Genomic DNA, 25,167 nt, shown 5'->3' with positions numbered 1-25,167 from the left:
CGCAGCCGCTTGGAGGCGGGGGGGAGTTTCTTGGGAATCAGCCGTGCTGTGGCTGCAGCCAGGTTAGCAGGAGCCGGGGGGGAACGTTGGCAGCGGGGCCCCCAGCACCCTTCCCTGCCGAGCGGCCGGTGCTGCCGCTGCGCTGGGGCCAAGGGCAGGGCTGTGCCAGCCCCGCCAGCCTTCCGTCAGCCGGGGCGCCGGCAGGGCGCGGGCAGCGAGCGCGGCTGAAGCGCCGCGGCCCTTTCCCCGCGGCTGCCGGGCGGCGTTCCGCGCTGTGCGCCTTTAAGGAGCGCGGCCGTGGCGCGGTGACGTGGGTGACACAGGGCCAGGGAGGGCAGCCGCCGCCTGCCAGCCCCGCCGAGGAGAAGCACAACAACTTCTGTGCGTGGCCGCCGGCTGCCAGCGCTCATGGATTCAACCCGGCACGCCCCCGGTAAGGCGCCGACGAAGACTTTATCCCGCTCCCTCGTTTGCTTGCGGCGGGGCAGAGGCTCACCGGCTCCCGGTGCGGAGCCGCAGCGTGCGGCTCCCGCCCCGGTGCGCCGTGACCCCTGCGCTGTGACTCCCCGACTCGCATCGGGACGCGGGCGCGTCCCTCCGGCGGGAGCCGCGGGGCCGCGCAGCGCCGTGTTCGGGACCGAGCGGGCGCTGGCGGGGGGCGGCGAAGGACGATGCCGCCAGGGCCGGCGCGGCTCGTTCCCGGCTCCCGCCCCCCGCGGCCCCTTCCGCAGGGCCGGGGCTGGGAAGCGCCCGCCGCAGCTGCCGCGCTCGGTGCGGGTGCAGCGGGCTCCCCGCCGCTGCCCCTCTGCTGCGGCCTGGATCCGGGCAGCGCCGGCGGCACGGGCCGCGGTGGTGGCGCTGGCCGAGCGCTCGGGGCGGCTGGCGTCGGCAGCGACGGGCCGGGCTGTGGCGAGGGCAGGAGCGGGCAGCCTCGCTCATTCCGCCTCTCGCTGGGCGCCGGCGCTCCCGCAGACTGGCGCGGGTAGCGCCCAGCGCGGCGCTGCCCGGAGCGCTCGGCAGGACGCGGCCGGCTCTGGCGGGAGCTGGCGCTCAGGGCGCGCGTTTCGCCGGGGGGTTCGGGAGGGCTTTGGGGGAGAGGCCCCGGCCCGGGCGTGCTGCCCCCCTGGCTGTGGGGCCGAAGGGGCGCTGCGTGCCGAGAGGCCGTGTGCCACGGCTGCGGGGGAGAGGAACTGGTTTTCAGCCAGATTGCAGGGGGGACCTGTCCTGCCGAGGAGCCTGCGCTCCCCAGCCGAGCTGACAGAGGCAGTGGGAGCTCCGTGTCCCCCAGAGCCGTTGTGGCTGTAATGTGCTGGGTGTTCCCGGGAAAAGCTGTGGATCCCAGGCAGGCTCCTGGCCCATCAGGGTGCAGCACGGGGCAAGGAGCTGAGGAGCACCCTCCCCATCTGGGTGATTGTTGGTGGGGGCCCTGCTTGGCCTCTGCCACTGTTCAGGTCTGTTCCCACCAGCTCCCTTGCCGGGAGGACTACCTCGGTGACACTGGGGATGGCCAGCGTGGAGGTGGAGGTGGCCAGAGAGTGCCTGGCGGCGATCCCCCATCCTGGGAACAGTGGGAGGGCTCATCCCCACCCCCATTCAGTGCAGCAGTGCCTGGGGGCTCCCCCCACCCCTGGCAGGTGGCTCTCCTTAGCACCGGTGTCAGTGGGAAGGGGAGCTGGCAGTGCTCCGATGGCTTGGCTGCTGCCTCACCGGGCTTGTTTTGGGCCTGGTGACCTTTGCAGGCTCCTTCCAGCCCCTGTGGCTGTGTCCTGGCCGGGGGCAGAGTGGGCAGCCAGCCTGCCCCCTGAGGGGTCCCAGCAGCCAGGTGGTTGGGGATGAGGGAGCCCTGGTTCCCACCCTGCTGGCATTTTGGGGGCCAGTGGCCACGCAGCTGGGAGGACAGCAGAGCAGCTTTGGGCAGTACCGCGGTGGGAGCTCAGCCCCTTCCTGGGTGGGCAGGGCCAGCTCCAGGCCCCCAGCAGCCTGGGCTCCCTCCTCTTTCTTTTTCTAAACTTCCTTCTGCTGTGAGGTCTGCGGGAGATCCCTCTGCCTGCTGAGGCCTGGCAGGCCGTGCTCTCTGTGGCTCCCACTGCGCTCCTGGCCGGAGCTGGTTATCTTGCCTAGTTTGGGTGCTTGTTTGCCACTGATCCCTGGTCCCCCTCTGCTCCCCAGGGGCCACACCACAACTCGTGGCTGCCTCGTCCTGCTGGGGCAGGCTGCCTCTCTGCACAGCACTGGGGGATTTTATTTTATTTCTTTCCCTGCTCTTGCCCATTCCACAGGACCACTGTGGCTGTTGGTACGGCATCCCTACAGTGCTTTTAAATGTCTCTTAAAAGAACCCAGCAAAGTTTGAGGGGGGAGGGGGGGAAGGAGCCGTGGCAGGAGGTGCTGGTGATGAGGAGCCTGAGCAATGGTTTTCCTTGAGCCTTGCTCATTGGGATCCCGACCTCCAGGGGTAAATCCCGGGGGGCTGTGGGACAAGGACCTGGCTGCTGCTCGGCAGTGCTGCTTCCTGCTCGGTGACTGCTGAAAAGCAGGAGGGTGCTGGCTGCTTGCCTCCGTGCAACCCATAGCCAGCCAGGCACAGAGGGAGTGCCCGGTGCTGTGTGCAAGCTATGTATTAATGTAATTACTATGTTTGGCCTTAATTGCCTCACACCATCCCCCTCCCCGCTTTGTTGACATCCCTAGGTCTGGGCAGTGACCTGGCAGCCTTGCGAAGATGCCTCTTCACGAAACAAGAGCCGCGGCTCTCCTTGCTTGGGTAAAGCCTCCCTCTCCTCCACCATAGCTTGCCCCATAGGGACATGGGACATGGTGCCTGGGTGGGTGCCAGCTGCCACCGGCACCGGCAGCTCCTTGGGGGCACAATGTCTGGGCTGGTCAAGGGAGGGATTGTGGTTGGGGCAGCTGAGTCCTTGCTGTTCCTGGCCAGGTGGGTGTCTGCAGGAGAAGCCTTGCTCACTGTTCTTGTTGAGTAACTAGCGATGCCAGAACAGCTTGGTCTGGCTGTGGAAACTGCCTGGGAGTTGGAGCTGAGCTGGAGCAGGCAGCAGGCTTGGGATGTAAGCAGCAGCTGGACCATGAAGGGGCTGTTGGGTCTGCCTTGCAAATCAGTGCTTTGCCAGAGCAAAACATTGCAGCGTGATATGAGACCTGTGCCAGCCTGTCTGGCTGTGGGGATTGTGTTCAGCTTTTGCCTAGGCCAGGCAGGGATGGTTGGGAGGGCTGGCTTTGCTGTCACACGCAGACCAATCTTGTTGTCTCCTGCCAGGGGTGTGAGGTAGCATAGTGCGGTGTGGTGTTGTCTTCTGACTGTCTTCACCTGTTTCTAGCTGAACAGCACAAAAGCCTGTACTCATCACCTTGATGATCTGTCACAGCTCCAGGACTGCAGTGTCTTCATCAGAATCATCAACAAAATGTGAGTATGGGGAGCTGGGGAGCACTCTTCAAGCTGCCTGGCTTGTCTGAAAGGTGGCAGTGAGCATGCTTGGGGCTGCATCCCAGAGCCATGGCCTTGGCCTCCAAGAGCCTCTGGCTGCAAGTGTGGTCCCTGTCTGGCAGGGTGGGAGTGGGAGTCCTGGGATCTTCCTCCTCTGGCAGACCTGATGCTGGATCTCCAGCTCCTCTGTGAAGTTCCAGCAAAGCACAGCACCCGCATAAGCAGCACTTTCTGCCGGGTGTGTTCTGAAGCCCGCTGCAATGAAACACAGGGCTTGTGCCTTCACACTGCGGCTCCTTCGTGCATAAACCCACCATGCATGGGATGATAAGCCTTTTGGGCTGCCCTGCTTGGCAGCCTCCCTGTGTAGATGATGTACTGCTTCTGAGTATGATACAGGCATGACAGAGCCTGCTTGCTCTGTCCTGGGACCTGTGGTGGGAGAAATGCTTCCGTCGGGAGCTGTGTCTGTTGCCTGTGAGCCAGGGCAATTGAAACCTGCAAGCCACAATGGGCATCAGAGGACTGAGTGTGTAGTAGGACTGAGCATGCTTTGCTCCAACTGTGTGTTGTTAATGAGCTGGTGAGGCAAACTGGGAGGGTCTGAGACTGCAGAGTGTGGCATTGCTTTCAAACCCTTCTGGTGGGAGGCTCTGTGGGAGCCTGTCTACTCTAATTGCCTCCTGAGTGGTGTAAGGAGAGCCTGCTGGGAGTGGGGGTCTGCTTGTGGTGGGTGGGGTGGAAGGAGCTGCCTGCACTGGGGGTATATTTAGTGAGACCTGGTTGATCTCCTGGGCCTGCGCTCTAGCTCAGGTTAGTGAGATCACCAGCGGTGTGTGCTCACTAAAGAGGCCTGACTACAGCTTGATAAGTGGGGCAGACACTGTGGCAGCTGGCTGAGCTGCGGAGCTCCCCACAGCTCCAGGGGATGGGCTGTGGGAAATCCATGAGGATGAAAAATCCTTGTGCCAGCCCCTTCCCTGGGCCAGGTCCCTGCTTTCAGTATTCAGGGAGTAACTGTAAGTACCAAAGTGGTGCTGGTTGAGCACAGCTGGCACAGGTTATAGGTACATGGTTTCTGAGCTGGTGGCTGTTTAGGAAGAGTGTAAGCTCAAATAAGAGCTGCAAGAGGCAGCTACAAGCCCCCCCCATCCAGTGTGGGGTCCAGAGCAGTGACCTGGAAGGGAGAGGGGTTTGCGTGTCTCCAAAATGCTGTTTCCCACGAAAGGTGACACTTTGCGATAGCAAGTAAAACAACTGGCTCCATGCATGACCTCCCGTCCCCTGTGGTGCCTCCCTGCCTGGTGGGGATGCTGCCAGCTCCCGATGCTGAGGCTGGCAGGCAGAGGAGGAAGCGGTGGAGGCCAGCAGTGCTTGGACACATGCGCCAGGGGGGCTGGCTGCCTGTCTCAGGCTGTTCACCAAACACAGCCATGTTTGCCAGGGCTGCCAGGAGCGTCTGCTCCTGGGCATGGTGTGGTTGGCTTTTGCTTCACCACCCACCCTGGCGTGGGGGCATAGGGCAGGCCAGCATCATGCCTCTTGCTCAGCAAGCTCTGCTGGGGGAGTGGGGGGAAAGGAGCACCATTTGTTTAATTCCTCGGCAAAGCATTAATGCAACCTGTACACTCTTCTAGCCACAGGAGCAAGGAGGGGGAGTCTGTGCTGGAGCGGCCACTGCCAGAGAGGATCTCCTTCATCTGTGGCTTCCTGGAGAGTAAGAGCTGTCCCTGGGGGAAGTGGCTGCCCCTGCTCGGTCTGGTCTTGTGTCTGCAGGCTTCCCCCTTCCCAAAGTGACTCTCTGCTGCATTGGCAGCTTCATGATGTGCAGGCAGGGCTGCCCTGGCCCTGCGGCAGCGTGTGTGAGGAAAGGTTCCCAACGGAAAGCCTTGCTAGAGCGCAGGCTTGATGCAAAGGACAGGGTGCCGGTGGCTACTCTGGTGATGCTGCTTTGGGGTAGTATTCCTAGCCCGGTGCCTGGATTCAAGCTGCTCGCATTCCATGGGAAAACATAAAACTGAGCAGGAATCCTAGGAGGGTAGTCTTGCACTTTTGCTTGCCCTTTCCTGGAAGGGGAGACATTGTATCCCACCCTCCATAGATGTGACTCTGCTGGTGGTGGAGGAGCCAAAAGCACAAAGAGATGCTGAGGGTGAGGTGCGGAGGCTGGGACTGAGGGGGAAGTTGCCAGGGAGGGGAAAAAAGCCCATCAGACTTAATGGCAGAGGCTGAGCACTGGGGGCTTGGCTCTGGAGCCCAGCCCACCCTGCACCCCTTCTACCTGGGGATGCATCCTGGTGTCCCCCAGCCCAAACACATCACTTCAGGGGGTGGACATGTGCCACGGGCTGGCAGGCAGCATGCTTAGTGGTAGGGGCTCCTGTGTGACTGGGAATCCCGCTTCACATTGCAGAGTACTGCAAGCACAAACAGGCCGCAGAGAACCTGGTCTTGTCACAGAAACTCCTGGAGGGAGAGGAGCTGGCGTTGGCCAAGGTAACTGCAGGGCACGCTTTATTCCTAGCTGGCACTGATGACTGACTTGGGGTTGGTGATGCTTACCTGCCTCGTTTCAGGTGACTGTGCTGCTCCTGTATTACACCTCCATGAGCTGCAAGAGCCCTGAGGAGTGGGAAGAGTTTGACTATGAGACCCAGGTAATCCCTTCTGTATTCCTGCTGTGGACCAGGGGTGTGGGGGGAAGCAGAGATGCCTTTTGGGGGGCCCTCTGAGACCTGCCCTCCTGTTCTGGGTTCCCTTGAAAGATGGTGTGGGATGGGTGCTGCAGTGCTGGCCAGGGCATCTGGGCAATCAAATGCTCTAACTGCAAGCGTGGGCACTTGCCAGTGCAGGCACAGGCAGGCAGGGAGCTGCCTGTTGCCCCAAGCCTGCTGTGGTTGCTGCCTGGCTGGCCCCACTCTGCCCACGAACCACAGCTGCTGCAGCACAGCTGCTGACCCTGTAGCTCCTCTGACACAGGTTGAGCTGGCATCAATCCTCAAATTTGTGCTGGATAGTGAGGAAAGCCTGGATGAGAACCTGGAGATGTTTCTGCAGAGGAAAGGTGAGCACCAGGTCCTGGCTGCCTGTCCTGTGGCACCAGCCTGGAGTAACAGGCCAAGCCTTGTGCAGGCATAACAGGCACTGGGCATGTTTTTCTCCTGGCTGGCACCAGTGCAACAGCCTGATAAGATGGAGAGGTTAATGTGTTTGCTGTGGTGATGTCCAAGTGCCACCTCTGAGTGGGACAGACAGTCCATAACCTTGCCGAGGGCAGTGCTGTGGCACACTGAGTGCTGAGCGCTGCTTGTATCTTCCTGTACGGCTCCTGTGCCGAAAAAAAGCACCAAACCGGCATGGATGACACTTTTCTAGAGCATAAAAACATTGTGGTTTTTTCCCCTGTTTGTGCTGCTGTAGCTGCCAAGTCATAAAAGCAGCAACACCATCCAGATCCCCTCAGCCCAGGACTGAGTGCTGTCCCCTGTAAGCTCTTCTGTAAGAGCAGGGCTGCCTTATGCCTGCCAGGCTCTTCCCACTTGGCAGCATCCCAGCCTTTGTGGCACATGCTGCTTTTGCTGGAGGAGTGAGGCAGGTGGGATGTGTGCAGCTTTGTGGTGGGAGTGGAGTGCCGGGGCAGGGTTGTAAGGCAGGTTTATGGCTCCCTGGCCTGGAATTTGTTGTTCCTGCGCACCTGGGATTTCAGCTGCTAAACCCTCCCTTCTGGTATTAATGTGAAGGTCACAGCCTGCTTTTCGCTTGTGCTTTGCAGCACTGTTGTCTGCATCCAGCAGCAGCTCCGAGGAGCACTCCCTGCTGTCCTCCTTCCCACACAAGAAAGAACTGCGTTTTCTGGAGCTGAAGAATGTGTCCTCCTCAGATTCGTACGTCCTCAGCCTTTTGGCTGGCAGAGGGGGAGCAAGGGGAGGGAGGAACAAATGACACCTTCTGGGACCTGGAGATGCAGCTGGGCTGCACACTGACTTGACAGACCCTTTTCTGCCATGGTGTTGTCCTCTTCCAAACTGCTCAGGCTTGACATGGGGATGTATGGTGTGAGATTGAGGTCGGGCTGTAATTGGCTCCTTTTAGCCCAGCTCATTTCAGCCTAATGGGCCCAGAGACTTCCCAGAGCAGCTTGTGGTCCTCCCCTGTCTTGGGGTGGGTTTGAAGTTATCACTGTGACCCCCTCTGAGATGGGGGAACCAGAGCGGGTTTGACTGTGCGGGGAGAGACATTGCCCTGTGGTCAGCCCTGGGTAAGTTAATGGTGTGCCTCTCGGCAGACCGCTGCCCAGCACACCGTCCTTGCCCGTGGGGGGAGTCATGCGGACCCCTCAGTTCCAGCTGCAACGCCTGAAGAAGCAACTGGCTTCTGAGAGACAGAACCGGGATGAGCTGGAGGTGGAGCTGGCAGAGAATCTCAAGCTCATTATGGAGAAGGGTCAGTTGCTAGTGGGCCATGCTGGGGTGTGGGGAGGGGTTTCTGGGGCTGAGACCTCGCCTGGTTTCTCTGACTGTATTATGGCTTTGACCCCACCACAGCTGTGCTTGTGCATGGTCCATCCTACCAGACCCCAAGTGAGCACAGCTTGTGGCTTTGGGGCTTTTCTGCTTTCCAAAGCAGACAGGGCAGGTTGGTTTGCTGTGCCTGGCCCCGTGGTGGACCAAGGGGACCCTTCCCCGTTAATCTGGAGCCAAGCATGATGCTGAAAGCCTTGCTGATGGGAGCCAAGACAGCTCTGATGCTGTTGTTGCAACTCTGAGATGGCTGTTGGTCCCCCTGCCAAATGATTTGGAGCAGGCTGGCAGGTGTAGGAGTCTTGCCATCAGCATCTAAAGCTGTCTCCACCCCGGGGGTTTTCCCCAGGTGAACATGGAGCCTCCAGGATCCTTCTTCCCTCTCCTATTCCCTTATATACCCTGGGCAGCAAGAGCCATGACTGAAGCAACACCCATGCTGAGCACCAGTGCTGGCAACCTGGCTCTTCCCTCTCCTGCTGCAAAGGTTTTCTAAGCAGCGGCTCCTCACCAGCTTGGAAGAAGGAAACGCATCCCCCGCTGTGCTATTGGTGGGGTTCAGGTGACATAAAAAGATGGTAACTGGTCCTTTCTTGCCACCTTCCGCAGAGGCTCAGATCACCGTGATGCAGCAGCGGATTGATCACTTAGTTCTGCTCAACAAGAGGCAAACTGCAGACCAGCTGGAGCCAAAGGAAATGGAGGAGCTGAGGGAGAGGAATGAGAGGTAATCCAGGACGTCTGCTCCCTCCTGCTAGGCAGGTCCTTGTCACTCCCATGTCCCCAGGGTCTGTGTTTGTCTCTTTCCCCAGCAGTGCAGTAAATGGGTGAGGGCAAACCTTCCTCTTGTTCTCTGCCTCCTCTGCAGCTGCACCCTGGAGAGGAGATGGCTTTGGCAGCTGCAGAATCACAGAAGGGTTTGGGTTGGAAGGGACCTTCAAGACCACCCAGTCCCACCCCTGCCAGGGGCAGGGCCCCCTCCCCCCAGCCCAGGCTGCTCCCAGCCCCGTCCAGCCTGGCCTTGAGCCCTGCCAGGGATGGGGCACCCACAGCTGCTCTGGGCAGCCTGGGCCAGCGCCTCGCCGCCCTCACGGGGAAGGGTTTCTTCCTCACGTCCAACCGAAATCTCCCCTCTCTCAGCTTCAAGCCATTCCCCCCTGTCCCACCGCTCCCTGCCCTTGCCCAAAGCCCCTTCCCAGCTTTCCTGTCGGCCCCCTCCAGGCACTGGGAGCTGCTCTAAGGTCTCCCCCGGAGCCTTCTCCTCCCCAGGCTGCACAGCCCCAGCTCTCCCAGCCTGTCCCCACAGCAGAGGGGCTCCAGCCCTCTGACCAGCTCCGTGGCCTCCGACGGGCCCGCTCCAACAGGTCCGTGTCCTTCTGATGCTGAGGACCCCCGAGTTGGACGCAGCGCTGTGGGGGGGTCTCAGCAGAGGGGCAGAGCCCCCTCCCTCGCCCTGCTGGCTACACTGCCAGCAGTGCAGCCTGGGGTATGTTTGGGCCAGCAAACACACTGTGCTTTGTGGTCAGGGCAGTTGCAGCGTGTAGCCTGTTTTTATTGCAGGGGGCAAGTCCCAAACCACACAGCGTGTTCTAACACCCCACTCCCTACCCTAAACCCTGCATGGGAACAGGCATGCTTGTTGTGGGAAAAGTGTGCTGCTAGCATGGGACTTGCCTGTCACTGAGGGCTCTAAGGCTGATACTAGAGCCACTTCCCCAGCTGCTGGCCTTCCAATTTGATCCAGTTTGTGTGGATCTGAACTGGGTGGTGTCACATGCTTGAATTCTGTTGCCTGTCACACTGCATCCTGGTCTTTGCCCTGTCCCTGTGCAGCAATGTGTTTACTTGGGAAGGATGCCTAGCCTCTGCTAGTAGGTGCCATGCCTTTTTTTTTTTTTGTCCTTTCCTCACTTATTTCACTTTGCAGAGAGGTGACTGGAGTCCTGCAGCGGCTTCTGCCCTCAGTTCAGAGCAGTCAGGCTCCTCCAAAGCACAGACATTGCTTGTCTCTGCTCCACTTGATGACGTATTGTGACCCAGTCTAGAGCTGAATTTATGGTAGTTTTGCACCATGGCACAGAGATACCTTTGTACTTCAGTAATGTTCAGCAGCGTTGGTTCCCAGCGGTGTCCTCACCTGCCTTGGGCTCACACCCCTTGTTTTAACTTTGGCTCCTCTCCCACAGCCTCACGGTGCGCTTGCACGACACCCTCAAGCAGTGCCAGGACTTGAAGACTGAAAAAGGCCAGATGGAGCGGAAAATCGACCAGCTCTCTGAGGAGAACGGGGACCTTTCCTTCAAGGTGCAGGATGCTGTGTCCTCTCCCTGTTCCCATAGCCTAGTCATTTGTGATGGGATGCAGGAGGAAGGATTTGATGGCAGTGATGGCTGCTGGGTTGCTTATAGCTCTGCCACTGGCCTCGTGACCTTGACCGAGTGTCTGAGTCTGCTCTGGGCTCCAGATCCTGATCTGAAGGGGAACCATGGTGGGGAAAAAGAGGGGCTAGGCAGAGCTGCTGGCATGCAGTGCTGGTCCAGGGCATGAGCACCCAGGACCTGGAATGCCTGTGGATGCTGCAGTGCTTAGTGCTTAGAAGAGGGCAGCTGGGCAGTGTGGGTGCTCTCTGACCCTCCTCTGGGATAAGGGGTTTTTCTCTTTGTAGCTGCGGGAGATTGCCAGCCGCATGGCCCGGCTGCAGGAAGCCCTGAATGAGCTCTCGGAGGAGCACAACGTGACCCTGGCACAGTCACGGGTAAAGCAGGGACAGCTGGAGGATGAGCTGTGTGCTTCCCTGCAGGAGAAGGTGAGGGGGTTCTGCCTGGGTGGTGAGTGCCTCCTGCTCTTGCTGCTCCTGGGAAGGGTTCCCTGCCATGCGACAGGCTGCTGCCCTCCCCGTGAGGAGAGAAACCCTGATCTTGCCAAGACCTGGTGTCAATTTAAAGCTGGGTGACTGTGCCTCTCCTTGCTTGGTTCCCTTGTGTTGCACTGTGCTCTATCCCATGTCTCTGTCACCAGAAATACTTGGAAGAGAAGATTGAGATTCTGCAGGGGAAGATTTCTGTGCTGGAGGACCAGCTGGCCAAGCTGGAGGACTGCAGCACCCAGGAGAAGGGAGAGGTCATGGGTGACGTACTGAAGGTACGGCTGGGTCTTGAGAGAGCCTCTGGCTCCCACAGCGAGGGCAGGCAGTGCTGGGATGCAAAACTAGCTGGAGGGGGTGGCAGGTGCTGGAGGAATGCACGGCAAAGCCATGCAGGGCAGAGCCAGCTGCTCTCTGCTGTTGGATGGGGGTTGTGGGGCTGAGCACACTGTGGGGAGCCCCTTTTGTGCTGAATTTAGAAATACTGCTCCTGGGTAGCTGCTGGCACCCCCAGCCTCCCATAGCAGTGATCTGTTGTGGAGGGGGTGGCTCTGCGTGGTGGGAAAAGACTTCTGGTTTGAGAGAGCAGAGTGGCCCAAGGCTAAGGGGAAGGTGGGGTGTGTTGGGGTGCACTGGGGGTGCTGGGAGGGCAGGCAGGTGCCAGGCAGCTCCCATTGGGATGCAGTGCATGGTTCTCCAGTGAGAGTGTAGGATGCAGCTCAAGTAACACCTGTGTGTGTTGTTTTTTCCCCTCCCTCCTCTTTGCTCTGCCAGCTGGAAGAGCTGAAGCAGGAGGTATCCAGCCTTGTCACTAAAGGGGCTGAGCTCCAGGCCACCATCCTGCGGCTGGAGGAGGAGAAGCAGCAGCTGAGTGACCTTGTTGCCAGCCTTCAGAGCTCCCTCTCTGAGAGCCACCAGGCCAGGGAGAGGCTGGTGCAGGACCTGCAGGCATGGGAGGCCAGCGAGCCCAGCAGGCAGCAGGAGCGGGAAGTGGAGGCAAAGAAACTGTCTAGGGAGTTGACCCTGCTGAGTACCAGGCTGGAGGAGTCACTGCGGGAGATGGCACGCCGGGAGGAGGAAGCTGAATGCTTGCGTCAGGAGGTGGAACGGGCCAAGGCGGACTGTGCTGCTGAGCGAGCCTGTAAGGCAGAGCTGGAGGAACAGCTGCAAAACTCGCTCAATGAGCAGAGGGTGCACCAGGAGGAGCTGGCCCGATGCTGGGAGCTGATGAAGGAGAAGGATGGGGAGCTGGATGAGCTCCGCCAGAAAAACATCTCACAGGATGAAGAGCTGAGGGACCTGCAGAAGACTGTCAGCGAGCTGAAAGGAGAGCTTTCTTTGGAGATGGCCAAGGAGCAGGTGCCCAAAGGGGACAAACTGCAGGGATTCTCAGAGGCCACCCAGAGCAGGGATGTGGAGGGGGACAACATCAAGGCTACCTGCTCAAAAGAGATGTCCCTCAAAAGCTTGGAGGAGAAGACTCATGACAGGGAGCAGGAAGCTGGCTTGAGCCAAGACCTTTACCAGGGGAAGCTGAAGGAGAGCCATGTGCTTAGTTTGCAAGTGGAGGAGCTGGAGCAGCAGGAGGCTATGGCCACCCTTGAGCCAGTGGAAGCCAAGGCGGAAATAGCAGAGGCTTTGAGGGAAGCAGCCCAGCAGCAGGAGAAGGCATTGGAGCTGCAGAAGGAACTACAAAAGGGCAGGGAGCTGACCCAGAGCGAAACAGCTGTCACAGCTGCTGAGAAGGAGCTGGCATCCCTCTCTTCTGCAGGGCAGGAGAAAGGCTGGTCCGAGGAGAGCTGGAAGGAGGAGCTGGAGAAGCAGCGGTTGACTATCAAGGCTCTGAAGAGAGACCAACGTTTCCAGAGAGAGCGGGAGGACAAGCTGCGTCAGGAGGTGAAGGTCTGCCAGGACAAGTGCCTCCAGAAGGAGCAGCAACTTGCTGCCCTGCAGCGGGAGTTGAACAGTGCCCAGGCGGAGTGTGCCTCCCTGGAGAGCCAGCACTGCCAGGAGCTGGAGCAGAGGGCGAAAACCCTGGCTGCTCTACAAGCAGAGCTGGCAAAGGCCAGGCTGGAGGCGACTGAAGTGCCATCCCTGCGGGAGCGGTTAGCAGAGCAGGACTGGGCCAACCAGCAGCTGCAGGCAGAGGCAGCAGAGCAGGCGGCACGGCTGGCAGGGCTGCAGCAGGCTGAGGAGACCCGGAGCCGTGGGCAGCGGTGGCTTGAAGCGGAGCTGGGCCGGTTCATGGAGCAGCACACGCAGAATATGAAGCGGCTGCAGGAGCTGGCAGCCAGCAGTCAGCAGGAGGCTGAGGAGGTATTGCGCAAGTTCGAGATGAGGACTAAGGAGTATGAGACCAGCCAGGCAGTGGTTCTGCAGGAGAAGAGGAGGATGACTGCTCAGGTAGGGGCTCCTGCAGCTGGGTGGGCTGTGGGTTGGGGGAGCTCCCCAGGAAAATGGGTATGTTTGGTCTTCTGCGCACACCTGAATCGCAGAAGGGTTTGGGTTGGAAGGAACCTCACAACCACCCAGGCCCCCTCCCCCCAGCCCAGGCTGCTCCCAGCCCCGTCCAGCCTGGCCTTGAGCCCTGCCAGGGATGGGGCACCCACAGCTGCTCTGGGCAGCCTGGGCCAGCGCCTCGCCGCCCTCACGGGGAAGGGTTTCTTCCTCACGTCCAGCCTAAATCTCCCCTCTTTCAGCTTCAAGCCATTCCTGCCCACTCACGAGGGTGCCCATGGCTTGGCATGGCTTCTTGTTCTCATGCTCCTGGTGTGGCCATGGGGCATGTGGCAGGCAGTGCACCAGCACTGACCGGCTGCCGAAAGTATCCAGGGCTCCTTGACAAAGGATCATTTGTCCTGTGGTACCTTGTCCACAGAGAGAAAGGGATTTGGGGGGAGCTGGGGCACCCTGTTCCTTCTGAGTTTTCCCACTCTCTTGAACTGAATTTCAGCTTGTCACCCAGTTGGCAGGAATGGCTGCTGCTGGGAGGAGGGGGCTGTGTTCCCAGACAGGGTGGTCCAGATGTGGCCAGAGGTGGGTCGCTTTACAGCAGCATTGATCTCAGACAGAGCATGGGTTAGCACTTGGGGAAACAATGCTGGAAAAGTCCCATTTCTCTGCCCAGGGACCCTGCAGAGGCCTCGTGGCTGTGACCGGGGGTGGCTGGGGGCTCCCTGAGCATCCCCCAGAGCAGGGAGAGCCTGGCTGGGCGGGAGCTCTCAGCTGCCAGGGTCTGGCAGCCATCTCCCCTTGCTGAGACCGACAGCTGACCCATGGGACTGCAGCTTGCAGGCATCCAGGCAGTGAGCACACCCACTGCTGAAGGATTTATGAGCTGCCTGCTCCTGCTGTGTCTGGGGGCCTGGCAGGGTCTCCTGGCTCTTCCATGGTGTCACATCCCACGTGTCTGTCAGGACAAGCTGCCAGCAGCCACTCCCCACTTATGAGCCACAGAAGCATCCCCTTGGGGCTAGGATGCCTCCCCTTGAGTTGGCACAGGCTCCCCTCGAGTTGCATGGCTTGAGGCTTGGCACAGAGGATGCCCACATTGGGATGAGCCTCCTGCTTTTACCCTGATAACAAACAGCTGGCAGTGGAGATGCCTGCTCTGGCAACTGGTTATTGCATAACTGCACTGGCTTCCCTTGCCCTTCAGCCTAAAGGGGTCTCAGCTTTGCTTCCAGTGCACAGCTGCTCCTTACGCTTGGGTAGCGCAAGCCTCCTCCCTGCAAAGACTAACATGGAGCAGCTGTGTTTGCCTGCCTCAAGTGTGGTACCTGCAGTACTGGGAGCTTGCTCCGTGAAGGTACAGCTGAACAGCCCCCCGGGGCAGGAAACCTCCGGTGTCCTGCTCCCGGAGCTGGAGGGGAGGGACATGCTCCTCCACTGGAAGATTGTAGGTGGGAGTCTTGTGCCTGGAGCTGGTCTAACTGACCCATACTCTTTCAGGTGGAGGAGCTGAATAAAAAGCTGACCCAGCATGAGAAGGCTGTCCAAACCCAGGAGCAGAGAGTTAAGGTAAACGGGGACCAAAATCCTGCAGGGCTGAGCTCTTGGCCAGCCCTGGAGCTGTTGGTGGCTCTCCAGGGGCTTCAGCTGGGTGAGGCAGGGGTGTGGGGTGCCTCTAAGGCAATTTCCTCCTTGCCCACAGGTGCTAGAAGGGGAACTGCAGGCAGAGGCCACCCGCCAGCAGGAGAAGGTGGCAGAGCTTCAGGCACAGCTCACCCAGAAGGAACAGGCAGCCAAGCACTACAAAGAGCAGGTATGGCAGGGGCTGGCATGGCCCTGCTGCCCCCCTGCCCCCTGAGGAAGCTTGATGGGTTTTCTCTCCTTGTCATCCTAGATGGAGAAAGCAAAAATGTGCTATGATGCAGTGAAGCAGCAGAACCAGGATCTGGCAGAGAAGCTGAAGGCCGTGGAGCAACTGCAGAAAGAGAATGCGGAGCTGCAGATGGAGTCAGAGAGGTTGGCCAAGGAGCTGGAGCAGAGCATCCTGCAGGTCAAGGAGTCAGAACTGAGCTGCCAGAACCTCACCAGCCAGGTCTGCAGTCTGGAGGCTCAGGTGGGCACAGCACAGCAGGACTCCACACCCTTCCTCCTCCTCCCCTTTGTTGCTGGCTCTCTGAGGATCCATCCCTTCCTCCTTCCCATCCAGGTGGAGCTTGCCAATCGGCAGCTACAGGAGCTTGGCAAGTTCCAGGGGGCAACAGACACGCTGAAGGGCCAGGAGACTTTCTGCCAGAACCCTGCTGATCTCAGCGCTGACAGCCTTGACCTCAGCGGTGGTGAACAGGCACTTAATGCCACCAGGTACCAGCACACTGCAGCTCAGCAGAGGTCGTCCTGCTGCCAGCATTGCTAAACCCCAGTGTCCCCAGTTCTTGCTGTTCCCTGAGGGCTTGGTAAGCCTGTCCATGCTGCTGTCATGCCCCATCTGCAGGAAGGCTGGCTGCCCACAGCTGGAGGCCTTGGTGCCACCAGGCAATGAAGAGTCACTGGCGTCCAAGCAGCTGCCCCGCAAGGCAGAATCCCTGGAGAGCCTCCACTTGGCTCCGCGCCACAGCCACAGGCAACTCCACCTGGGGACCAGTGCCCACTCCCTGGGTGACCTCTCGCTTCACTCCGGGGACAAGACCCCACCGACCTTGAAAGTGAGCGGTGGGTCCCCTGGGCGTGGGGCAGGACGGGGATCCTCTGCAGAAAGAGATAAGGTTTGCTGTGCCCTGCAGCCCAGGGCTCACTGGGGACTGGAGGGAAAGACAGGGGGTGGCTTGGGGAGCTTACTTCCAATGCTCTTGCAGTTGGCTGGGGCTGCAGCCATCACCGAGCTACTCCGAGGAAGCCTGAGCTGCTGTGGGGCTCTTTGTGCCCCCTATGTGCCCTTGTGCCGACGACTGGTCAGCCCTTCAGAACCCGTGGTGTGGACAGGGGGGTCCCAGGAGGTGCAGCCTTTTATCCGCTTCCTCCCCTCTACCTGTCACCCCGTGGGGCAGCAGCCAAGCAGCTGCAGGGCACAGCACCCCAGGGGTGCTCCAGCCCCGGGCAAGGGTGGCTCTGGGATGGGCTATGGGCTTTGGTGCCTGGGTGTTGAGGTGGGGGAGCAAGCCCTCATGTCAGTGCAGGCTGGGGGATGAAAGGATGGAGAGCAGCCCTGCCAAGGACTTGGGGGTGCTGGGGGGTGAGAGACTCAGCATGTCCCTGCAGTGTGTGCTCGCAGCCCAGAAAGCCACCCGTGCCCTGGGCTGTGTGGCCAGCAGGGTGAAGGAGGAGGTTCTGCCCCTCTGCTGAGACCCCCCCACAGCGCTGCGTCCAGCTCGGGGGTCCTCAGCATCAGAAGGACACGGACCTGTTGGAGCGGGCCCGTCGGAGGCCACGGAGCTGGTCAGAGGGCTGGAGCCCCTCTGCTGTGGGGACAGGCTGGGAGAGCTGGGGCTGTGCAGCCTGGGGAGGAGAAGGCTCCGGGGAGACCTTAGAGCAGCTCCCAGTGCCTGGAGGGGCCGACAGGAAAGCTGGGGAGGGGCTTTGGGCAAGGGCAGGGAGCGGTGGGACAGGGGGGAATGGCTTGAAGCTGAGAGAGGGGAGATTTAGGTTGGACGTGAGGAAGAAACCCTTCCCCGTGAGGGCGGCGAGGCGCTGGCCCAGGCTGCCCAGAGCAGCTGTGGGTGCCCCATCCCTGGCAGGGCTCAAGGCCAGGCTGGACGGGGCTGGGAGCAGCCTGGGCTGGGGGGAGGGGGCCCTGCCCCTGGCAGCGGGTGGGACTGGCTGGTCTTGAAGGTCCCTTCCAGCCCAAACCATTCTGTGATGTCTGGATTTCCCCCTCCTTGAAACAGGCCAAGACTGAGCAACTGGACAGTGCTGACATCTCCTGTACCACCTCAGCAGCTCAGCCCCCAAATGCTGCTCCTGGCACCTCCACAGGGTCTCTCACCAGCATCCCCTCCCAGGAGGCCCTCATCAAGCAGGAAACCTCCTCCACACAGGAGGCCCCCAGCAATCCAGCACTGTTGGGCCTCCCCGGCTACCGGCCGGTCACTGGCAGCTCTGCCAGGCAGTTGCAGAGCGGGGACAGCTCCAGCCTTGGTGCGTGTGGGCAGGGGGGCTGGCTGGGCTGCTGGCTGGGCAGGCTTGGCTTGGGGTGGCCACTTTTTGCCTGGGATCCCCACCTCAGCCTTCTCTGCTTTTGGGTTTAGACCGGAGCAACATCTACCTGGGCCCATGCCAGGATGAGCCGGAGCAGCTGGACTGGCAGCGCATTGCAGAGCTGCAGCAGCGTAACCAGGCCTGCCCGCCCCACCTGAAGAGCTCCTACCCCCTGGAGAGGGTAAGGTGGGGCAGCAAGTGGGCTGCTCCTTTGCCACATTGGGGCTTAAATGCCCACAGGAAAGGGCATGGAGAGCATTGGTGATGACACCTCTGCATTTCCTCCCCAGACCTTCAGTGGGACCATCACCGATGAGCAGGTGAAGACTGGTGACCCAGAGGAGACACTGCGACAATTCAGCATGCAGCCCTCTCAGAGGGCCACTTGGCACAGCACCCTGGCTGGCAGCTGGCAGCAAAGGAAGCACCTCCTGGATGAGTCCTACCAGGAGACTGAAACCCCCCAGGTGAGCTGAGCTAAGCCTGTCACAAGTGTCCCAGCTGGTACACAACTTCCCTGGGAGCTGGGCTGGGGATGAGGGGCCATGAAGGCTGGTGGACAGCCACAGATGTTCTCCAGATGTTGAGGGGGTTGTTGGGCCACACCAGCAGTGGGACCTTCTGAGCTGGTGCCTCCCCCAGGGCAGAGCTGGCAGGTCTGAGCCTTCTGCTTTCCCCCAGGCTCTGTCCCCTCCCCACAGCTCTCCTCCTTGCTACCAGCTCCCAGGAAGGGTGACCAGGGCTCCTGTTCACCAGATGATGGTTCCAGCTTGTGTTTTCCCCCCATCTTTATTCTAGCCAAAGAAGTGGAGCAGCTGCTTCCTGCTGCCCCAGCCCCGCAGGGAAGGCAGTGAGCCGTGCAGCTCTGAGGGCCCGAGCGACCAGCCAGGCCCCAGCGGGCAGGTGAGCAGCAGGGCTTGGAGCAGCCTGCTCTGGCAAGGAAAGTGGAGACAAAAAAAAGTCATGACCATCCTGTCCTGCACCTTCTTCCACAGGCTGAGAAGCATCAGCCACCCCAGGACTTCAGCGGGCAGCCGGGCCCCAGCGGGCAGCCGGGCCCCAGCGAGCAGCCGGGCCCCAGCGGGCAGGTGAGTAGCAGGGCCTGGAGCAGCCTGCTCTGGCAAGGGAAGTGGGGAGGGGGAAAAAAAGTCATGACCATCCTGTTGTGTTCTGCACCTTCTTCCACAGGCTCGAAAGCGCCAGTCGCTGGGGTTTAGCATCCTCAACACGCCGAAGAGGCTGGGGACCAGCCTGCTGCGCCGGGCGGGTTGGCAGCAAACCTCATCCAAGAAATCTGGCACCAGCACCCGCCACTCACCCCGCATTGCTGCTGCCAAGGCCCCCAAGGACAAGGTAGGCACAGCCAACCCCCTGCAGCAAGCTCCCCAGCCTTCTGCAGTGTGGGGGTTGTAAGGAGAAGCACATGCCCACCCCAGTGCCCCAAAACCCTGCCCTGGTCTCATGGAGGTAAGGGGGGGGACCAGTCCCTGCAGTGCCATGGAGGTAGCAGTGTCCAAGTGTGGGCACAGCCACCTCCAGGGCAGTGGCCATGGTTCACAGTCACTAATGCCTCCTCTCTGCTTTGTCCCTTCCAGCCCAGTCACCAAGAAAAGAAGTCCTGAGGTGCCCTGCCTGGGGGGGAAGTGTCTCCTATCTCCCCTGTGCTCGCTCTGCCCTGGACCCAGTCTGCACCCCCCCACTTCTCTTTGCCCACCCAGCACTGTGGATACATCCCCAGGGGGGATGGGGCTAGACACTGCAAATTTTCTATTTGATAAAATAACTTGTATTTTTCCTGCTCTGCATGTCCTGGGTCATGTGTGGCTGCTGGCTCCTACACCAGGCTGTAGGGTCAGCCAGGCCAGCAACAGGGCACCTGGGTGTGTCCTGAAGAGTGGAAAACCATGATTCCCCTCCTTTAACTTACGCTCTAGCACCAGCTCCTGTCATTACAGTGTTTTGGCACCCATGCAGCCCCCACACTTCCTCCATGTCTGGCTGTGGGGCTAGAAGCCTTGCCACAAATTCACAAGGGCTGCTGCCTCTCTGCCAGCATGGCAGACTTGTTCCCTCCCCAAATCCTGTGCCTTGCCATGGTGTAACTTGGTCCAGCGCTGTGGCTCTGCCTGTGCAAGCAGCAGCTTGCCCGGATGGGGCAGGCAGGGTTCTGGTCAGTGTCTCCAGCCCCTGCAGTGTTGTGACAGAGGGAAGACACAGTCACTCAATATGAGTGATCAGCAGACTTCATTTATTGTACCTTACAGTCACCTTTTATGCCTTGTTATAATTAGCTCATACATATTAAAAAGTTAAGCTCATTATTGGTTAGTTGCCTAAATACCAAGCCTGCCCCTAGTTTCTCTTCTGTAGTTATCTGTTCCCACCTGCAACATTCTTTTCCCACCGTGATCTTCCTGTTATTGTGTAACAAGGACAGCCAAAGACAGTGTATTTTGCTTTACTTCAGATAAGCTGAGAGCAGTGTGCATTTTTGTCCTGCCGGCTGGACTATGAGACCTTTTTTCAGCTAGCCAGTTATCCACACTGCAGCAGCACTGCTTCAGTCCCCGAGTGCCATGACATGGGGCTTGTCCCCACTGTGCTCACAGCCCTACCCCAGGGGGTAGGATGAGGCCAGGGTGCCTGGTGTCCCTGCCTGCTCTTCACAAGTGCTGGCATGTCATTCCACCTCCACCACATCAAAGGGCAGCTCACAGATGGGGCAGCACACCCAGGTGTTGCAGGATGCCTCTGACCGCAAGGATGAAGGCCAGGCTGGATTAGGATCTTCCTCTCCACAGCAGGAGGTGTGTGCAAGGAGATCCAGGCTGAAGTGACCTGCAGAAAGGGGAGGTGATGCCATTGTCCCAGGCTCTGCAGTGCTGGGGTGAGCACAGGGGCCTCATGCTCTCCCTGAAGGTTCCTGTGGCAGCCCGGCACGCCTGATATGCTGTATCATCCCTCTTCTGCCTGTCACAGGGCTGGTGCCAGGGTGCCCTGCATGTGTGGCAGTGACATGTCCTGGCTGTGCAGCTGTCACTGCTTCTCCCTGAAAAGCTGGGGTTCAACGCACATGTGGGGACAGCAGGGACAGCAGAGCCAGCAGCAGCCACAGGTGTCCCCTCACCTCTCTTCAAACCCAGCCGCCTCCACTTGGAACCCACCTCAATGCTGTGGCAGCTCCACAGCCACTCTCGTGCAGCTCAGCTTGGCCTCCATGGCTCCCACAGCACAGGACAGCTCACCCAAGCACCATCCTGCTACTGCCTGGGATGGCGGGGCCAGGACCTGCCCCAGCTCCTGGGGATGGAGCTCTGGGCTCACCCCCCACAAGTCTCTCCCACCATCGCTTCAACGCCCAGCCTGCCTGAGGGGACTCAGTCACCAGCTGGACAGATGAACAGACAAACACAGTGTGCTCTGGCCCAGAAGCATGTCCTGCTCCCTGCTCAAGTCAGCCATGCAGACTCCATGTTTACAGGCAGGCTGTTTCAGGCCAGAGGACCCACCTGAGCATATGGGGCAAATGCCCGTGTCATGACTGCTGTCACCCCTCTTGGCCTGTCTCTCACATCGGCTGTGGGCTCTGGCTCTTCCTTCTGCTGTGGACTGCCCTGAGGCAGCTGGCAGAGACCTACAGGGGCATTGCAAGAGCAGGCGTGAGCTTAGGGCTTGCTCCGCTGTGCCCTGCCCAAAGCAGTGAAAGACTACCCCAGCCAGGGACCAGATCTGGCAACGCACCAGAAAGGAGAAGGGAGCAGTGCACCAACTGCCCGGCAGGAGCAGGCAAGGAAAGATTCAGAGCAGACAAATCACCGGGGTGAGGGCAGGGGATACACGGTGACTTGAGGGATTGATTACCTGCCCGCCGGGCTGGGAGGTCTCTGCCTGGCTGCCTGTGGGCTCTCGTGGGGGCTGCAGGGACATCCCGTGCAGAGCCTGGGGAACAGCAGACAAGAAGTAATCGTTCCCTCTGCCCAACAGTGCCAGATCTCGTGGTGGAAGGGGCCGGGTGAGAACTGAACCACTAGTATTCAGGGGTACAAAAAGACCCCTGTGACACAAAATAACAATCACCCCTTCCAGCTGCCTTGCTGCGGACACTAAATGGAACGCAGGAGGTTTCTCGGTGGGCTGTGGGATTTACCATTGAACTCCTCTCATGCCAGTAAGGAGGGTGACTTGCAGAGAGGAAGGCCACTCTTGCCAGGACACAGCCTGCAGCCAGTGGGGCAGAAGAAATGGGATCCCTCCAGGCATGGGGAGCACCCTGGCAGCTGTGGATTCACCCTAGCCTGCCCCAGGTGGGATCACTCCAGCCACGGGCAGAGCCCTCAGCAGGACAAGATCCATTTGGATGATTTTGGGGGGTGCGTACCAACTATGCAAAGGCTCTCTGCACTGCAACATGCCCTACACCAGCCATGGGCAGCTCTGGCTCACCTGGGTCCTCAGCTGGCAGCTCCGGGTCACCCCCCTGGGCTCCTGTGCTGGCTCTGTGCCTCAGCGCCTGGCTCCACACTGCTGACAGCACCATCTGGGCTGGTCGGCTGAGGCAGGCTGGGCTACAGGCAGCTGGCTCTAGCTGCTGCAGGCGGCTCTTCAGCTGCTCCTCCTCCCTTGAGCTCCTGGAGGCAGACAGTCAGCCCCGTGGGGAGGTGAGAGCAGGCAGGCTGGCAGGAGCCAGAGCTCCAAGCACCTGGGGGCTTGGAGGCAACACCTCAAGGCGGCTCCAGGCCTGGTTGCACAGGGCAAGGATGGAGATGGACCAGAGCGGGCTACATATGAGCATGGATTTGGAAAGAAAGTCCAGCAAAAGGCAGGGCTGGAGCGCCAGGGGCTGTCCGCGGGCTCGGGATCCTCCTGCAGGACAAGGGAATGCCCTAGGGAATTGAGACAGGCACTCTGTGCCCCTCACCCCGGGTGCAGCCCCTGGTCCAGCCAGGAGAGCAACCTCTTGCCCTCTCCATGAAGCACGAGCAGCAGAAGTGGAAGAAGCAGTGGAAGCCCCATCACTGCTACCTCCCAGTGGGTTCCCGCATGATGAGCACACAAGGGGCACCTACTAGGCTTTGCTGTGAAGGAGGGGGTGGCTGGATGTCCTCAGGGTCCAGCAGCGTGCGCACATGGATGAAGGACAGTCCAAAATGGCTGTGCTTGCTGAAGGGCTGGCTGCAGGTGAGCCGCAGGCGGTCCCACTTCTGCCCCACTGCCAGCACCAGGAAGTCTGCTGCAGAGGGGCAGCAATTAGGGTGGAGGGGGCATACTGGATACCACTGTCCCAGCACCGCTCCCACCTCAGCTTGTCACCCTGTGTCATTGTTCTCCCTGCAGAACCAGGACACAGTGACAACTGGGGGATTATGGGTATGGGAAGAGGCCAGGGCATGGGAGCAGAGCTGGTACAACCCTCCTGAGGCTGCACAGTGAACAGGACGGCCACAACCCCTGATCTCCATCCCTACGTGTCATTCCCTAGTCTTTCCTTCCCTTTCCACCACCCCCAGCCAGCTGCAGCCCATCGGCAGCCCCCCAGCCTCTCTGCTCCGGGCCTCTTTCCTTCATATCGGGCAATACTTACCTTCCTTAAACATCCGGACCCTGCAGCGGTTCTGGTCCAGCTTTGAGTCAGCTGGTGTCATCAGCGCAACACTGGGAACCAGGGTGAGATAGGGTTGGTTTAGTGGCTATGAGGAACATCCCACCTCGATCTGGAGGAAGGCGCAGCCGCAGTTGCCTGTATTAAAGCAGGAAGGATGTGAGGTTCAGGGCTGCCAAGCCCATCCTGGGTACAGCCCTGCCCGAGCTGGCAGCAGGGAATGTACCAACATCCACATAGCTGATGGGACTGGCTCTCTCCAGCTGCAGCTCCAATCTCAGCTGCCTGCTGCGGTCTTGGGGGCAGCTGAGCCAGGGACAAAGCCTGTCCTCAAGCAGCAAGTTCTCCACCGGGTACTTGGGGTCCTGCACGTGATGGCAGAGGTGCCATGTCACACACCAGCTCCCTCCCTGCCTGCCTTCCCCTTCCCCTCCATCTCGTTCTGGGTGCGGAGGACTCTCTGGCAATGCACAGAAATTGCACTCCGCTTTTTGAGAGGAAGAATTGCACGCAATTCCTGCCCTTCAGCACTAATTAGCAAGCTTCAGCTGGTACTTAACTAGGAGAGCTGTGGCGCTGCACCCTGTCACACCCCATACCGAGACCCCCCCCTCCCTCTTCAGAGACCTCAACAACTCAGAGGGAAACCTGGGCTTTGCAAACCTCCCATCGAGCCCCCCGCCTTGAGGAAACACCCCAGAGACCTGTGAGGAGAAGAACACAACATAGCCGATTTTGACTGGAGCCATCTGAGATCCCCTGGAGACAACTCTCTGTCGGGACCGAGCTACCTTTTGGATCCCTCCGGCACCTGGTGAGGAGAGGGCAGGTCTGTGGCAGGACTGAGCATCTCCTGGCAATGAGGAGCTGGGGCTCCAGCCAAGCCTCTGCCCCCGCCTGCCATAGCACAGCTCTCCCCACTTTCAGATGGTGCAAAGTGGGGGGCTCTGGGGCAGCCTCTTCATTAGTCCCCGTTGACTCCAACCTCACCCCCCAGCCTCATCCCCAGCCCCAGCGCCTCCCAGCTCTGCCCCCTGACCTTGCAGCCTTGTTTTGCCACAGCATTAACCCCCCCCAACTGACTCACAACCCCCCAGCCCCATTCAGCCACCCCTCTGCTCTTAACTCACCCCACAACCCCACCCGCCCCCCCCGGCTCCATTCCACCCCCCTGGTGCCACCCACACACAGCCCACAAGCTGTAGCCCCATTCTGTCACCCCAGTGCCCCTAGTCCTTCCCCACAACTGCCCTCAGACCCTCCAGTCCCACCCCCCAGTGTCCCCAGACACACACACAACCCCCCCCAGATCCATTCTGCCACCCCAGTAGCCCCCAGTTCTGCCCCATGCCCCCCAGCCCCATTAATTCCCCAGCCCCCACCCCATTCACCCCCCGTTCCACCCCATGACCCCCTCACAGCTCTGCCCCATGACCCCCATCCCATTACACCCCCGCAGTGCCCTGCAGCCCCCCTACCCATTCAGCCCCCCCCCCCAGCCCATTCAACCTCCCAGTGCCCCACAGGCCCCTCCGCCCCACAGCCGACCCCCCAATCGCACCCCCAGACCCCTCACAGCCCGGCCCCACAGCCCCCCTAGCCCATCGCACCACCCTAGTGACCCCCAGCCCTGCCCCCCAGGCCGCCCCCTCACGGCTCTGCCCCACGGCCCCCCGAGGCGCACCGATCCCGAAGCCGCCGCCCGAATCTTCCGCTCAAACCCGGTGACCCCTGACCTCCGACCCGTGACCCAGAAGCCCAGTCCCCGCCGGCCTGTCACTCCCCCCTCGCTTAAGTCCCCGGCCGCGGTGCCTGACGGGACACGCAGTCCTCTGGCTGGGCCGCGTTGCCGCGCCGCGGCCCTAAGGAACCGTCTGCCATGTGCACTCCCTCCGAAATAGCGTAAGGGGGCGGTGACATCGTTAGCCCCGCGGTGCGAGGCGGCCGGTGTAACCGGGTCCACCGGAAGGGACTGTGCGTCCCACTTTGGGACTGGAAATGGCAGAAGATCCCTGGCCGTGACAGCTCACCCCTTCCTTCTGCCTGTAGCGGCGCCTCTGGCGGCTGTCCCACCCCTCCTCTCCTCTGATTGGCCGTC

At 60.4% G+C, this 25,167-nt stretch overlaps 2 protein-coding genes across 5 annotated transcripts; one reads left to right on the top strand and one right to left on the bottom strand.

Moving 5' to 3' along the window:
* On the top strand, window positions 1-19,269 carry NUMA1 (nuclear mitotic apparatus protein 1). 2 transcript variants are annotated; one of them, XM_040583230.1, is made up of 25 exons: window positions 1-433; window positions 2,692-2,764; window positions 3,336-3,424; window positions 5,083-5,162; window positions 5,859-5,941; window positions 6,022-6,102; window positions 6,425-6,509; window positions 7,218-7,329; window positions 7,731-7,888; window positions 8,575-8,692; window positions 10,152-10,269; window positions 10,631-10,771; window positions 10,984-11,106; window positions 11,603-13,231; window positions 14,780-14,848; window positions 14,982-15,092; window positions 15,174-15,640; window positions 15,771-16,041; window positions 17,161-17,410; window positions 17,521-17,651; window positions 17,761-17,937; window positions 18,269-18,508; window positions 18,541-18,558; window positions 18,659-18,823; window positions 19,066-19,269. In XM_040583230.1, exons 2-25 carry the CDS (start codon window positions 2,723-2,725, stop codon window positions 19,090-19,092), a joined length of 4,785 nt encoding a protein of 1,594 aa, XP_040439164.1. In that variant the 5' UTR covers window positions 1-433; window positions 2,692-2,722; the 3' UTR covers window positions 19,093-19,269. The 2 variants fall into 2 exon arrangements, with proteins under 2 accessions (XP_040439164.1, XP_040439165.1); XM_040583231.1 differs by lacking the exons at window positions 15,771-16,041; window positions 18,269-18,508; window positions 18,541-18,558; window positions 18,659-18,823; window positions 19,066-19,269 and having other exon boundaries at window positions 17,761-17,878.
* Window positions 19,270-19,284: 15 nt separating this feature from the next.
* On the bottom strand, window positions 19,285-25,164 carry LOC121083173 (putative short transient receptor potential channel 2-like protein). 3 transcript variants are annotated; one of them, XM_040583232.1, is made up of 11 exons: window positions 24,754-25,158; window positions 23,774-23,880; window positions 23,300-23,434; window positions 23,052-23,207; window positions 22,537-22,700; window positions 22,257-22,333; window positions 21,914-22,098; window positions 21,332-21,409; window positions 20,980-21,104; window positions 20,014-20,308; window positions 19,285-19,656 (listed from the first exon to the last, which is right to left on the bottom strand). In XM_040583232.1, exons 4-11 carry the CDS (start codon window positions 23,110-23,112, stop codon window positions 19,394-19,396), a joined length of 1,248 nt encoding a protein of 415 aa, XP_040439166.1. In that variant the 5' UTR covers window positions 23,113-23,207; window positions 23,300-23,434; window positions 23,774-23,880; window positions 24,754-25,158; the 3' UTR covers window positions 19,285-19,393. The 3 variants fall into 3 exon arrangements, with proteins under 3 accessions (XP_040439166.1, XP_040439167.1, XP_040439169.1); XM_040583233.1 differs by lacking the exon at window positions 21,332-21,409 and having other exon boundaries at window positions 24,754-25,164; XM_040583235.1 differs by lacking the exon at window positions 19,285-19,656 and having other exon boundaries at window positions 19,872-20,308; window positions 21,212-21,409; window positions 24,754-25,160.
* Between the last annotated feature and the right edge of the window lie 3 nt (window positions 25,165-25,167).

Source organism: Falco naumanni, chromosome 2, assembly GCF_017639655.2.
Source record: "Falco naumanni isolate bFalNau1 chromosome 2, bFalNau1.pat, whole genome shotgun sequence".
Taxonomy (NCBI): Eukaryota; Metazoa; Chordata; class Aves; order Falconiformes; family Falconidae; genus Falco; species Falco naumanni.
This window is presented reverse-complemented; position numbering and strand designations above follow the sequence as displayed.